The 16,558-nt window shown below is 35.8% G+C and overlaps 1 protein-coding gene across 2 annotated transcripts; it reads right to left on the bottom strand.

Annotated features, from left to right (window-relative positions):
- Positions 1-3,730: 3,730 nt before the first annotated feature.
- Positions 3,731-14,126, bottom strand: LOC139133696 (probable methyltransferase-like protein 24). 2 transcript variants are annotated; one of them, XM_070700458.1, is made up of 7 exons: positions 14,035-14,126; positions 13,576-13,666; positions 11,885-11,937; positions 9,443-9,672; positions 5,890-5,961; positions 5,228-5,378; positions 3,731-4,626 (listed from the first exon to the last, which is right to left on the bottom strand). In XM_070700458.1, the coding sequence occupies exons 2-7, from the start codon at positions 13,652-13,654 to the stop codon at positions 4,300-4,302; spliced, it is 912 nt and encodes a 303-aa protein (XP_070556559.1). In that variant the 5' UTR covers positions 13,655-13,666; positions 14,035-14,126; the 3' UTR covers positions 3,731-4,299. The 2 variants fall into 2 exon arrangements, with proteins under 2 accessions (XP_070556559.1, XP_070556560.1); XM_070700459.1 differs by lacking the exon at positions 14,035-14,126 and having other exon boundaries at positions 13,576-13,729.
- Positions 14,127-16,558: the final 2,432 nt, after the last annotated feature.

Here is a 16,558-nt window from a genome sequence, read left to right as displayed (position 1 = left end):
CTGATTTGATAATCCTAGTGAGTGATTAAATAAAAAGAGGGCAAACTAAAACCTCCAACAGCAGTTACTTTTGTCCAACTTTTGTAGTGTTTCTGTCCAACACATTTCTGTTCGTTTGCCTTTCCAGTATACTCTGTTATAGCAAACTGTTGATGTCGTTTCTCATGCTCACACATTGACAGTCAGGTTAGTGCTATCAAGAACAAACTGTGGTCAATGCTGATAGTGACCCTTGTATAGATCAAGTGATGCTCCATTATCGCATATTATATTATAGCTTTGTCAATACTAGTGAATTTTGTGACGTCATACTCTCAGATTATTAATGATAATGAATGCCCTCATCCAACATTGTGGCCAAGGATGTTCTTGACATCTATAAATTCACTAGCATTGCCAATGATAGCAATAATGTACCCTCCTCCCGGCCCATAATGCACTCAAGCAATCTTTGCACGACATAGTACTCGGCTTCGCCTCGTACACTATGTCGTGCAAAGATTGCTTTAGTCCATTATTGGCCAGGAGGGGTACATTATTTCTTAAATTATGTCGGTCATTGAAACACAGTATTTTCATGGATAATCTTCGAAAACAGTTTTCTGTCCCACTGAGTATGATATCTTAACTATTTCTCGGACAGAAAAATACTGCAGAAGCTCCCACTGGTCTGTGGAATTTGCAAGGTCCCCTGAGCACCCCTTCATGCAATTCTTCTGCCCCCAGGCTTGTACACATATGCTCGTTCCTTAACAAGGTTTTACCGAATGCTGTGAAGGGTCACATCTCAGAGTCGCACAAATTTGGTACTAAATTTTTTAACTTACATTTTACTTACAGTAATCGGAGCGATGAGCGATGTGGACTTTTTCTGGTCTCTCTTTGTGTTAAAGTTTCCATTTGTTGGAAACTGATGTTTACGATAAAGTCAACAAGAAATATGTTTCCTGTAGCCGATCACACAATCGTCCCTTATTCCAAGTTGTCAGAGATAACACGTAGACTGACAATTTAGCTGTTTTATTTCTGATACAAACAGTCAAAATTAAGATAAAAAAGGAAACGACAGACTTATCAAATTTCATGGAGACGTATACTAGGGAACTCGGGTAGTATTGATTGCGCCTAAGGAGTACCAGGAAGGGTCTCTAAACTAACCAAAATATTCAGAACAAAAGCCTTTGAAATTTTACATCCAAAATTATTTCAAATCAACCCATACTTTTTCATTTTTCTTTTTAATTCTCGAAAAGTTCTCGCATTTATCTTCAAGAAATCAACCCGTTCATTCAGTATATATTTTATGATGCAGTGTGATTCCTCAATAATTAAAATAAATTTAACAAGCCAAGAGTACAGTATGGAAGAAATAAATATTAAAAGTATAGCAAATAACGAATGTATAGTTTAGCTTACCGTACAGAAGAAACCACAAAACTATGGCAAACAAAACGACGAAGAAAACGCGGTAATAGCAAGATGACATCACTTTTGTTAGGACCAACGGAACACACAGTAGTAGCAGATAATACGTTCGACACAATGTGTTCCGTTGATGGTGACAGATGTGCTCCACTCTCTATATTTTTTCGAATGTGTTGTAAGCTTAAGCTTATTATACACGGCCTCTTTCCATATAAGCTTTCAATATAATTCTGCGCAGGCAGAACCCCGCACACGCGTCTTTCTCCCTGAGCACATATTTCTTTTTGAGTTGCCAACTTTAGCAAACCTTTCCTGCGTGCAAGTGCATTCACCATTCCGCAGAGAAATTGCCTATAACTTTGCCCATGACTTTTGGGTTGTCTTTGGAGCTTCGAGGTAAGACAACACCTTTAGGTCCTAATATGCGCCTGGCCAACGCCCTACTCCTATAAACATAAATGTTTATCAGTTCCATATGAACTATTATTTTCCAAAGATAATGTTTACGATGATTTGAAAAAAGAATCAAAATACCAATTGATTCGTTAATTGTCCACTTGAAATGCAAACAATTATGCTGTCAACCACATTTACATTAAAGGGCCAGTAATGCTAACTTTTGATGATTTTTTTTCACAATTTTTGTTTTTAACGTAAACCATAATGTCAAGTTCAACTCCCCATAATATGTGGATGTGCAGGGTGTTCAGATTGTGAATCCAGACCGTACATGTGTAAACAACGTTGTCATTGTTGACAAGTCACGGAATTCAGGTCAGGACTAGAATTCAAATCTAAACAATAACAGTGCAGTTTTAGACATAGACGCTAATAGACAAGCTAATAGTGGGTAATGATAATAATAATGAAATAACCATCAAAAGTTAGCATTACTGCCCTTTAAACAATAATCCCAAGGTATCCTCACAATTCTAACCGTGGGAAAGTAACGCAAAACTGAAAGCAGTGGAAGTGTTCCATTCAGTCTGTCATCAGTAAGTAAACAGTCTTCTTTCTTGGATTTTTGTAAACATGTTACAAAGTAACACCATTTAACGTAAAACAGTCCTTTCTATCTTTCTTTACGGCGTCAAAACCAATGCATATTTTAATATGCAAATAAAAAACGGCACGGGTGCGATAGAGAATAGTGTTATTCTTTACGGAGATTATTTATCTTACGCAAAGGGTAAATGAACCTGGCGGTCATCGATACCAGTAAAATAATTAAAACAAAAAGATCTCAAGTATAGGAGGAGTAAACGAAACAAACATTTCCCCGCACTAACGAATACTAATATGGTTGAAGAATCCTACGGGTACAGAGCAAACTGCACGAAGGCGGAGAACTAATTGCCAACATCGATGACGCCACTCTGCCCCATATAATGACGAAAATGCGCAATTAAGTTGATACATCAATCATAAGCATCAATGGCTCTTGAAGTGAGGCAATTTCCATGATTTGTCACTTCTGCTGAACAAATACGTCGTTTAGCAACTGTAGGCATTTTATTCCAGGTAATCACTAGAGTTTCAATATCATTTACTTTTGACATGAGCAGACATGAAATCTATCACTAAAAGTTTCAGTGAAGCGCGAGACCCTATATTGTGAATCCTAGTGACTGAACACGCTACGAAATCACACCGCCATGCTTTTTACCAAGGAAACAATGTAATCAGGGGCAACCAAATAGCCGATTTTGAGAGATAGTGATTAGGGGTGTTTAACATATAAATGAACTACTTTGTGGCGTTTTAGCGAAAGAAATTGACACTGCAAAGACGTGTTAAAGCTTTTCTAAACTACTGACCCTCTATGGTTTGAGAAACTTCAACTCCCCCTCGATAGTTTCCCTCTTCTCAATGTAGAAGACACTTTTAAGGTAACTCGTGCAATGCCTCGAAAATGAAACTAAACTTTTGCTCATACTTTCCTCAAGCAAACTATACTTGGTTCAAGTACTCGGATTTCTAAAAATACTTCTGTAATAGTTTCTCTTGTGCCTCTCCTATTTCATACAAACCTATTTGGAATTTAGCAGCCCAGGTTTTTCTTGCGATTAATTGAACGCCTTACCTTTGAGTCTGCGCAGTAGTGAGTTAGTTTCTGCCGGATTCGAGAGAAACTCCCCTGCATAGCGTCCATCCCACTCACGCGTTTCACATGACAACAAAACACAAATCATCGCGTTCACCCCACTCAAGCATTCACAAATCACAGACTTTAACCAAGTCTACAAGCAAACTCTAACACTTTCAAAATAAAGAATAAAAATCGAGGGTCACCGTTCCTTATTTTCACAAAACAAAGCAGGTGAAAAGTTTATTTACTCTTAAAGTATCAGCATAATCCCCAACAAGTGGTAGACCAACATAATATTGTAAAAGTTTGAGTGTCCAAATAACCAAAAAGTTTGAGTGTCCAAATAACCATCCCCGACTTTTATTCTACCTTAACATCAACTTCACCCCCTTATCTCTTACTTCCTGCAGTCACTACTGATACAATGAAATCTCCACATGAAGCCAAATAAATCGTTCACATATTGAGTTAACAGTGCTTGTAATTTTATTCCATTACCTCACTTTACACGAGTATATCTCTCTTAACAAAAAGGTGAAAAGAAATGTGGCCTTCAGGCTTCATTATCTTGGAAAGATTACATAAAATGTACTATTGTATGTAATAAAACCATAAGTAGCTTGATTCACATAGGGGAATTATTACAGCGCAGAATTATTTGGATATCTTTTGCTCTTACAGAGTGTTCAATCAAGTAAAGAAAATGTAGAAGTCAAAGAAATGTGTTATTGATATTGAAGTTCAAATTAACGGAAAATAAGTGGGTTTTTGACAAGAAAAGTAGGTCAGATCGATGTTTCATTCGTTAAAAACTTGGTATTGATATAAGCAAGTTCTAAACAATCACTGTGATTGCCAGCATACGGTCCATAATTAACAAGCTTGCGGTATTCATTCTCATGTTCAAACCAAAGCTGGAACCCGTGCTCATGTTCAAGTGTTTGGACAAGTTTTAGGACGTCTACGGCGCTAAATCCATATCGTTCAATTTTAAAGACATGAAGCTCAAAATCGAGCAGTTTTACACGATTCAGAACTCCGCTTGACAGTATCTCCGGAAGACATCGCAATTCGTCACCTTCTATGTCAAATTTAACAACGTCAATGTCATTCTGGAAAAGAAAAGAAAAACCGAAGAGAGAATCATGGTATATCAAATCAACGCCGCACAGCTACCACACAGCGCTTCAATCTCTGTGTGATGATTGGCTAGCATCGTGAAGTTCACCAACCGCATTATATATTCTGGCAATCGTCCAAATAGTCCCGTGAAACCGTTCAAAAGTAAACGCGCAGACGCAGCCGCAGAATGCACTGATATGTCTGATGGGGGATGCATGTAAGCGGTAAGTGTTGCGGAACGGGCGGTCTGTACGTTTCCTTAGTGCACGCAAAAGTATATTGTTCTCGATGGTAGACGTACATTAATATTTAATACTAAATGTCATTGAACATAATGTTTAATGCTGAATATCATTTAATATGTCTTTAACATTTTAATCCTGGATTATAGTATTAAAAAACTTACACTGTTCACAATTGCGGATAGCAAAGACTTTTTTGTGTTAAACCAAGTACAATTATTGCCAGGCTTTGAGATTCTCAGGCATACGGATGCTCATTGAATTGAGCGCTGGAGTGCCTATATACAGGTTTACAATTCATTGAAAATTGCCCTTTCCTGTACTGGTAGATGCTAATATCACATCTTACCTGTTCATGATTCAACATTTTCCTGATGGACTCTAGAGTTCGACATTTTATGGTCCCCTTTCGATGTTTAGCAGTTTCGTTGTTACTGTCACACAGTCCGATGTCGTAAAAATAGATGCGTTCAGAACGTCGATGCTCGGACATTCCATTGCTGCGGTGAATGGAAAAAAACATAAACATTTTAATTTGTGAATTGTCATTGAATTGGTATTATATAGCACAGTCAAGTTAACATTAAAACACTTGAAGAGGAAGATGTTGATAATTCTGACAAAACCATTCATACAGACACCAGAGGTTTATTTCTCAGCGGAGCTATAAATCGACAATATTTTGGATTCATTAGAAATCCCGACTGTCCACATGTGATTAGATATGAAAAACGATCGAAAACAAATTTCCTTAGAACTTCGTGGTGCAATATGCCAAAAATACTGAAATGTGTTCACTCTAACTTTGGAAATTTGAAATTTACACAAACTTCGTTAACCGGTCTTGTTGAGCGTCCGTTGCAGACGCATTGCTCACGCCATATATCTATAAAGGTAACTTTATTCCTGTTTATCTCCAAACATGATAAGCTTATGACATAACGCAAAATAGATGTCTAGGGGAAATTTTGCTTGCACCAGAGACAATAAAAACTGATATGCTGTACTTACAAAGGGTCAAAGCTATAAACTTGACATCCATAGTCTGCAATATCATCATCGAACGACCAATTATTGGAAATGCTTGCATTTTATATCAGGAAAAGAGCAAAAGAATAGCAGAATGAATTGTTAAAAATTTAGTCCCTTGTTCCATTATTTATTCATTCATTCATTCCATTATTCATATGTGACACACAGACACAGACACACACGCGCGCGCGCGCGTCTACATATTAACACCCATACCGCTCCAACCTGGTGCCATTGACCGTAGCACCCACCCACCCCCTCCGCTTCACCATTATATGTGAACGCAGCCTGTGTAGCGGTCAGACATTGGACGTCTTGTCGTGTCTGCCGCAGCATAAATGACACTCAGGCTGATACGATGTAGGAATAGGCTATATTTGGTATTATACTACAGCTTTGTCAACACAAGTGAGATTTGCGATGCCCTTTCCCGAGATTATTACTGTTAATGTATTCATTTATCAAGTACCGTGGCCCAGATGTTTTCTACATCTACAAATTATGTATCCGTTTATCCAGTATTGTGGCCCGCATGTTTTCTACATCTACAAAGTCCCTGGCATCGCCAAAATTATAAATAGCGACATTGTACCCCTTTCCGGCTCATAATTGACTTAAGCAAACTTTGCACTCCATAATGTACTCGGCTTCGCCTAGTGCATTATGTTGTGCAAAGTTTCCTTTCATCCATTATGGTCAGAGAGGGGGTACAATATTGTGTAAATAACCTTTAAGTATAATGTATATACCACATACCCAGTGGAATTCACAATGCATTTCTTTTGAAAAATTGTAGTCATTGTTACACTATTGCATTAGGATTTTTGAATGTTAATATATTAGAAGTATCAAATATTTCAAAAAAAGAATGGGAGTCACCATGCTTGACTTTCTACAAACTTACGAAATAAAGTCACAGTTTTTCACGAAAATCACTTAAAATTGATATATAAAGCCTTTCATTTCAAGTTAATAAAGACATTGAAATGTTCATATTTTCATCGTATAATAACACAAAAGTAAAATTCGAACAGTGAAGATTCCAAATTAAAATTAAAACAACGTGTCAATAAATGGATTTTTTTATTTTCTAACATATTTGCTGTGAGTTTTGAGTTTTTCACGAAAATCACTTATTGCACCCACAATTTCAGAGATTTAAAGTTTTACGTGTTGGAACATTTTGACCTTCCGGTATTGTCGATTTTGTAAATCTTTCATAAGGAGTATCTAGGTCATCTTTGTCTTATACTTTGTATATTTTTTTCAATGATCTTTGTACACTTTTTATAAGCTTTTCAAAAATGGCTTCAATGGTAAAATGTTGAGGGTTTTGAAATCTATGTATGACAATGTTAACTCATGCGTAAAAACACCCCATGGCATTACTGACTTCTTCCATTGTACCTATGGAGTCCAACAAGGTTAAATATTATCCCCTTTATTGTTCAACCTTTTTATTAATGATATACAGGGATCTTTACAGTCTGATTTATAGAGTGGTATATATATCGTTGTGCTTAAACTTGTGTATTTGTTATTTGCCGATGATCTTTCTCTTACAAGTGATAGTGTCATTGGTTTACAGAGGCGTCTGGATAAACTCAACTCTTTTTGTAAGAAATGCAAACTGAAAGTTAATGTGAATAAGTCTAAAATTGTTGTATTGAGAAAGGGAGGCAGAGTTAAAAATTATTAAAAGTGGTTCCTTGAAGGTACTCGTATCGAAACTGTTTCTCATTTTAACTATCTTGGAGTGTCACTCTCGTGTTCCGGTATTTGGTCAAATGCTCAATTAACTTTGGCAAAACGGGGTAGAAGTGCAATCTTTGTACTTAAAAAGTGTCTTTGTAAATTTAAGAATAGCTTAAAAATTGATGTTGCTTTAAAGATTTTTGATTACAAGATTTTTCCAATACTTATGTATGGCTGTGAAGTTTGGGGGTTTCATGAGGCTTATGACATTGAAAGAGTTCACACCTTACTCTGTAAATATGTACTTCAAGTAAGCAATGCAGCATGTAATTCTGCTGTACTTGGTGAACTCGGTAGATAGCCTTTACCTATTTATAGATTTCATCGGATTATCAAATATTGGCTTAAACTCTTAAATAGTAGTGACCATACCTTTGTCAAACAGTGTTATAACCATCAGTTTGAAATGGCAGAAAAGGGGTATGACTGCTGGGCATTGAGAATTAAAAATCTTTTGTACAGCTATGGTTTTGGTGTTGTATAAAAATCAGTTCTTATCAATTTTTAAGCAAAGGTCACTCGATATTGGATGTCAGCCGTGGTCAGCTAGTCTTACTGAATTTCCTAAGCCAGATATTTACCGTTTGTACAAAAATAGTTTAATGCTTGAGAAATATTTGACAGTTATTGATATACAAAAATTTAGAAGAGCTCTATGTATGTTTAGAATATCTAGCCATAAACTGCGTGTTGAATATGGTAGATGTGAAAAGATATGTAGAGAGAGAAGAATATGTCCACTGTGTAACATGGAACAAGTTGAAGATGAATTTCATTTCAGTCTTGTATGTCCTGTATATAAAAAATTAAGAAATATAAATTATACTATAACCCAAACGGGATTCGAACCCCACACACTCACGGCAACATCGCCTAGCTGCTAGGCCTCACACAAAACAGTCGGCCACTGCTTCCAACCCAAAAAGAGTTGGTCACAGTAACAGACTTAGATGTTGCAATTCTGTGCGCGACCGAACAACACGGTGTGTGTGGAGCAGACGACACACAGACACAGTACATACACACAGTACACACATATATAGTAATCGGAAAAGCACAAAGCTTTTTACTGAGCTATCAGACAGACTCGAAAGAAAGAAGTTTCTTCCATCTTACTGTCATGAATTCCCATCAATGATAAAATTTTCATCGCTCTTAAAGTCTCAAAACTCATGTACTTTATTTAATCTGTCAAAATTTATCTTTTATGGTTTCAAACTCAGAGATCAATTTTTAAAAGAAGGGTAAATTTTCTGGATTTTCTGCTTTGCATTACAAGAATTGCCTGCTATTTGTACAACCCTATCCCCCCCCCCCCCCCATTAATTTATGTTTCTGTTATGTAACTTTAAATGTATCAGAGGCTGGAAGCCTAGCATCCGACTAAACAATGTTGTTGTTATGCAATATTTTCTTTCCGAATCGGTAGGTCACCGTTTTAGAGTTTTTTACTATTAGATAAAGCATAGACCTTAAAGATTTTTTTAGGGTCTATGGATAAAGTGTGGCAAGTAATTCACAAATTGCATACTCTCTCATGCTCGTCATTTTTGGTGCTCTTAAGCGGGTTCCATTTACCAGCCAGATGTAGAATAACTCGAGTAGGCTTGGACTCTTGAATCCAAAAAAGTCAACTATTACATTGAAAAATGAATGAATTTAAAATTTACTTTATAAGACACTCAACTTCGTTTCGTGTCTGACGCAGCATAAATGACACTCAAGTTAACACGATGCAGGAATAGGCTATGTTGGAAGTGTAGTATATAGTACATACCCGATGGAATACACAATGCATTCCTTTGGATTTATTCCCACATCCATACAGATATTCCATCCGCCATCTTTCGGTATTGGATGACCCATGCGACGGTTGTCACTACAATTGTACTTCGTCGTCGTCACGGTTTTCATTAAAAGTCCGATACTTTGCTCATACGTCAGAATGGCTTCAACTTCACGGTCAATGCCATGATACTCTCCTTGCTCAACTTTATAGTGATTTGCCTTTGAAGGAAAAAAGACCGATGGAATTATTTCTATCGTTCCTTGGTCTGTGTTTGAGTTTAGTTGAATAAGGGTTGGTACACATACTTTCGTGAGTAATTTTTTGGGTATCGCAGCACGAGTAGCCAGTTGCGCATCGACTTTTTCGATCCACTGACCAATAGTGTTTTCCTTCTCAAAGTCCAAAATCGGACACAAGATGCATGCGTACTGTTCTCTCGTTCTGAATATGGCGTCCATACTGTGACATGCATTTTTAAAGACTGCAGGTCGTTTGCGTGTGCTAATCTGAGATGTCCACCGCAGCCATGTACAAAATGTAGCGTTTTATGACTGCGTTGGTATTTTTACCCAAAGTTGAGCTATTTGTAGTCGCTGACCTAACTCCCTGTCAGGTTTGAAGGTACTTTTCGAAATATTTTAGCTAATATCAACATTTCCAAATCGAGATGTTGATATATCAACTCCCTGTATGTGAATATCTGTGTACAACTAAAACCCCGCACACGCAGGAGTAACGACCTACTCCCTTTACATGAATATATAGATGTACATGAAAATGACCGCTTGAGTTAAATAAAAGGACGTCATGTTCCTCAATAGGCCGAATTCACTCCAACCATGACTAGTGGCACTAAGTGTACATAATCTGCCCTTTCGTGGTGATAGTATTCGAGGAAGAACATTTTCCTATCGGCCCCTACGACATTTCTGAAACATTCAAACGTATATATATGTTACCGTTTGCGCATAATGCATAATGCATCAGAGGAGTAAGTGTAGTCTGGTAGTCTGTTTAAATAAATTCTACGCTTTCGACTATAAGGCTGCATTCACCAAAAATCACTAGAACAGGGGAGAATAAAAAAATTCTCTAATTTATTCAAATGTCCCCTAACAGCAAACTCAAAGGCATTCAAGTACCCCCCTTTCTGACTTGCTAAAATTTTGAACCCCCTATTAAACAAAACTGACCTGATCTTGAAAGTGACAGAATTTTTCGCTGCGTACTGGTGAGTTTTTCTTTCAGGGAAGGAGGATGCTGTTTTGACATATTTTCTCTTACAGGAGAACATAATTTTGTAAAACAGAGAAACAGCGATCACATTGAAAGCTTCGGAAACAGGCTGTACCTTTTGGCCAATTTTCATTACATTTTATTCTTTGTATCAACTGCAGCTTTTTGTTCTACACTCCTCAGAAGGCCAAAATAATAACGGACATTCTGTTTGGCAAAATATTCTGTATATGTATAAAGACCGTAATAATTGTTATTCATCACAAATGAATTCTAGTCCAGACTTGACTTCAATTTTAAACAATAACAATGCAGACTGTTCACATACGGCTGTGTTGGTAAGCTTAAAACTGGATTTTCATCACACTTCAGGGTGTTGAGCAAGAAAGTGTCTTAGATACACAAAACATAAATCTTAGTTGTTTACTAAAGGGCCTGGCAGAGTATACTGTTTATTTCTCTCCTATTTAAAGTGACGCAGTGTGATTTCCACTGTTCCAATGCCACTGTCCTGAAAGGGGGTCTTACAAGTTGTTTTCAGTACGGTTATCAATAGCTGCCAAACAGCTTTACAACTTTAGGCTCAAACGTTAGGTTTCCAGTCTCTGCTAGAGAATGCTGCAAAAGTTGTGGATGGGCCGTTTCATAAATCCTAAGTATTGTGCATTGGAACAAGCGGTTGACTGTAATCTTTGTCCTGCTTTATAAAAACAAAATTAATGTTTCTGTTGACACACACAACAAAGAGGATGGAGCAGTTTAATGTGATCTGGGTTGATATCTATAGGTGTGAACAAGTATCTGTATGTTAGTGCGTGTGTTCTTAAACAATAAATACACAAAGAAAATTTTTTCATTCAACTGATTTTTTGCGACTTTTTAGTTAAGAGACAACTCAACCCATATTTCATATCAATCAGAGACAGTTTCGTTTGGAGTCCCCTATACGCCACCAAATGTTTTCAAATCCCCCTCGATTCCCCCCCCCCTTCCAGAGGTGTTTGTGAAAGCAGCCTAATAGAGTTGGAACATTTCAATCCCTTCTTTCTATGTATTTTTCCTAATCGGTTGAGTAGATTATACAGTACGAGGGTGGCAGTAAATATCGTCCATAGTAAATAAACAAGTGTTATGTCAAGAAAACCATGTCAGTATTGTCAAGCTGACAACATATTCACTAAAAGATATTCATACCTGTATCACTCTATGCTCTGGCTGATATCGGAAACCAATCTCTTTGGTTTTATCTGAAAAAATGAAATTTACATTTTAATATTTTAGCATTCATCATGCAACAGTGGATTCTTTGGGCTTGGGTAATCAGGTATTATCTAACATAATGAAATTTCGAATCACAGAAGATCACAGGTGGCGCTGTAATATTTGCTACCATGTGTGGTATGATCAGTTGTCATGGTACTAAGCTACGTAGCCGTAATTAATCTATATGTTTTACAGGGAAATTTTAAATTACTAGAACTAGACCGTTGCATGTAATAAGTTTCATTCAATATTTCATCTCAACGTTTGATACCCACGTTTTACACACCCGCCTGTTGTAGATGCTACATATAACAGTATTATAAAAGGCTGTCAGTAAAAGGGTAGACCATTGAATACGGGTGACCACACACAAAATCGAAGCGTCATGCTATCTGGTCAGGGAATGGAGCTAATTCACATACCGACTAGCCTGTATAGGGCAGTAAAAAGGATGTGAACCGTTTACACGTGTACAAATTCTCTAAGCTCAGACGTAATTGCTGTTGTTGGAGCTCCCAGTGACGCATTCAAATCATATGCACCGTCAAAGAGTTAGCAGGTACTTTGGAGTTTTGAGTGGAGGGATTTTCGTTAGCATATGTTATGTGAGCTATCTATCGTCATGTCTTTGGTAGTTAGAGTTCCTATCCAATTAATACTTTGTAATCAGATTCAGAAAACATTATTTTCTCCTGTAGAGAAATTTTTGTGGTTCGTAATACGAAACACAGAATACAACACAAAAATTATAAAACATAATATAATACACAAAACAAAGAAAGCTAAAATCAGTGAGAATGACAGGGCATTACCCTAATTTGACTTTTTAAAAATTGAAATGGAATTCGGAATACAACTCAGCTTCGTTCTGACAGCTCTACACTTTGGAACCCGTAAACGACGGCCTGATGGCAGTTTCTCATAACATCTACTCAAGACGTGATTTTGATTAACTGAAATGGCTTTTGCCTCCTTTTTCATACGTCGGATGTATAGATCACTAAGGTTTGACTGTCTCCTATCAACCACATTGCTACATATATTAACAATTCTACCTAGAATGCTTTTGCCGCACAAACTAGACCCTAAAAACTGACAATCTTAAAACGTACACGTATTCATTAATATTCAAAATGAGTAGCTTCTCTTTGACTTTTATAACGGAATAATCTTCAAAAAAGTTCATTCCACTTTTCAAAGTGCTTGTGATTGGTAAAAGTAGCTTTGTTTGATCGAAGATATCAATTCATTAAATACTATAAAATCGTCAGAGCTGGTACTTTCAATATCTATCAGAATATGAAAAACTGATACCAAAATGGTCATTGTATTTTTTCAATAGCGAAAACGAATTTTGCAACTATGCAAAACAGATTTGCCTGTTCGAAATCGTGAATTCATTTATAAAGATTTAATCGACGAAGGTTGTTTTTGTCTTTGACTTATAAGGTCACTCGTGCCAGTACCATCGCACTGAGAAACAATTTCAGGGAGTCAAAGATGTGAATAGAGACAATGCTGCTGTATGAGTGTCTGGTTCTTGGCTCGTCAAAAATATTAGTCGACATGTCGACATAATAAGGATATCATCGGGGAAGAGAATAAAACTATGTCCAGCTTACCGTAACGCAGAAGAACAAACAAAAGTACGGCAAGTGTGACCAGGAATACAATGCGATAATAGCGATACGACGTCGACATCGTTCTTCAGAACTACCATTGAAATGGAAGCACAATGTAAGTGCAATATTCAGCAAAAACGAATTCTCTATTGAGTGGATGGTGGCAAATGTCACCAGTTCAATATTCACCACGTCACAGGGTATCCCTCTTTACATTTACATATTATACGTATGCATATATGTATTGCTTTGAAAGTCATTTAATGTATTTTTATGAGTCGCAACTGTTTCTATCTTCACTCTTGGCTTTCCTTCGAAATAGTTCGAAATAGTGAGGCCTAGCAGCTAGGCAATGTTGCCGTGAGTGTGTAGGGGTTCGAATCCCGTTTTGGTTATAGTAAAAATTATATTTCCAAGCTGTATGTTGCGAACTGCAGTTGTGCGTTGTCAAGTCCTTACCAGATATCGGGTTACCACGGGACCGTAATGCTTGTGTAATTGAAGACGAATAGATTGTACTAGGCTTGTAGTATGTCATTGTAGGACTTCTCTGAAATACACAGTGAATAAATAATTATATTGCTGTCAGAAGTAGCTTAAAATTAGTTATTAATTGGGAAAAATACAAAGTAAAGTAAAGGTTGTGGCGGCAATATTGGATTTATGCAAATGAGGAATATTTGTATGACGACTAAATATTTCAAACAACATTACCTAAACCAAAATAAAAGGCAAATAAGCCCAAAACCTGCATATATCATGTTTAGCCACATATTTTTAGTAGAAACATTCTATCAGCTCCTAGTTTGGAACCATAATCTTTTTATATTCATGCAAATTAGGCATTGCTTACATTTCTAGATTGTACTAGGCTTTTAGCATGTCATTGTAGGACTTCTCTGAAATACACAGTGAATAAATAATTATATTGCTGTCAGAAGTAGCTTAAAATTAGTTCTTAATTGGGAAAAATACAAAGAAAAGTGAAGGTTGTGGCGGCCATATTGGATTTATGCAAACGAGGAATATTTCTATGACGACAAAATATTTCCATCAACATTGCCTGGACCAAAAACGGATAAATAAGCCAAAATACCTGCATCAAAATCATGTTTTGCCACATATTTTAAGTAGAAGCCATCTATCAGCGACAATTTTATACCCATGAGCCCCCTTTACATTTATGCAAATTAGGCACTGTTGCACCCATTAGATTTTATTATACTTTAAGTATTTTATTTCTAGGACCTTTCCAAAATGCATGGTGAAGAAATAATTTCTGTTGCAATTAGTCCTAGGTTGACCCCTTTTTTGGCTTAGATTGACTGGACTAAATACGCCGGTAGACTAGAGATTCATGGCTTTATTTACAGCACTGGAACTCAGCCCGAGTTACAACTTTGGTTCTCTAATAATCGTCTCTCTGAATGAATTTCATTTCTCATTTATTACGATATAAATTTTACTTTCTTACGTAATCTACCTTTACTCTAAAGGTAATAAACATTTCATTCTGATGACACACCATCTCGTGATACAACAAAGTGCTGACTCTTCGTAATTTGTTGATTCTGCAAACTTATATTTGTTGTCGGTAATTCTATTGCCATCTGAGTACATTGTCACGTTGACCATTCATGCAGCATAACCTCAGAAGCAACGTGCAATACCAGTCCGTGACACGCTTCCTTACTTTTCAAAACCGCCGTCCTCGCTGGACAATAAATGTACCACACACAAAGAAATACAAATTTCATAAACATTACATGCAATCATAAAAAGAAGTGATGAAAGGAATCTCAAAATGTACAAGATCTAGAAGATTTCAAGTACAAGGTAACAAGGTCACGCCACGTATACAGTAAATCAGGCTTAGGCCCCAGATGTTCGTACTTATACGTGCCAATATATATATATATATATATATATATATATATATATATATATATATATATATATATATATATATATATATATATATTATATATATTATATATATATATATATATATATATATATATATATATATAGAGAGAGAGAGAGAGAGAGAGAGAGAGAGAGAGAGAGAGAGAGAAGAGAGATAGATAGATAGATAGATAGATAGATAGATAGATAGATAGATAGATAGATAGATAGATAGATAGATAGATAGATAGATAGATAGATAGATATGAATCATTGACGCCTGGCACGTATAAGTACGAACGTCTGGGGCCTAAGCCTGATTATATATATATATATATATATATATATATATATATATATATATATATATATATATATATATATATATATATATATATATATATATATATATATATATATATATATATATATATATATATATATATATGCTCAATTGATACACAAGATAGATAGATAGATAGATAGATAGATAGATAGATAGATAGATAGATAGATAGATCGATAGATAGATAGATAGATAGATAGATAGATAGATAGATAGATAGATAGATAGATAGATAGATAGATAGATAGATAGATAGATAGATAGATAGATAGATAGATAGATAGATAGATAGATAGATAGATAGATAGATAGATAGATATGAATCATTGACGCCTGGCACGTATAAGTACGAACGTCTGGGGCCTAAGCCTGATTATATATATATATATATATATATATATATATATATATATATATATATATATATATATATATATATATATATATATATATATATATATATATATATATGCTCAATTGATACACAAGATAGATAGATAGATAGATAGATAGATAGATAGATAGATAGATAGATAGATAGATACACGTATAAGTACGAACGACTGGGGCCTAAGCCTGATTTAATATATATATATATATAATATATATATATATATATATATATGCTCAATTGATACACAAGATAGATAGATAGATAGATAGATAGATAGATAGATAGATAGATAGATAGATAGATAGATAGATAGATAGATAGATAGATAGATAGATAGA

The sequence above is a fragment of the Ptychodera flava genome, chromosome 5 (assembly GCF_041260155.1).
Source record: "Ptychodera flava strain L36383 chromosome 5, AS_Pfla_20210202, whole genome shotgun sequence".
Classification (NCBI taxonomy): domain Eukaryota; kingdom Metazoa; phylum Hemichordata; class Enteropneusta; family Ptychoderidae; genus Ptychodera; species Ptychodera flava.
Note: the sequence above shows the minus strand (reverse complement) of the source record. Positions and strands in the feature narration are given on the sequence as shown.

Coding starts and splice junctions, on each gene's coding strand:
- LOC139133696 (XM_070700458.1), bottom strand. CDS start 13,654: ATGTCGACGTCGTATCGCTATTATCGCATTGTATTCCTGGTCACACTT. Junction 5,962..9,442: donor TGCATTGTGTATTCCATCGG/GTATGTACTATA, acceptor ATAAAATGCAAG/CATTTCCAATAATTGGTCGT. Junction 4,627..5,227: donor AAATGTTGAATCATGAACAG/GTAAGATGTGAT, acceptor TTTCTTTTCCAG/AATGACATTGACGTTGTTAA.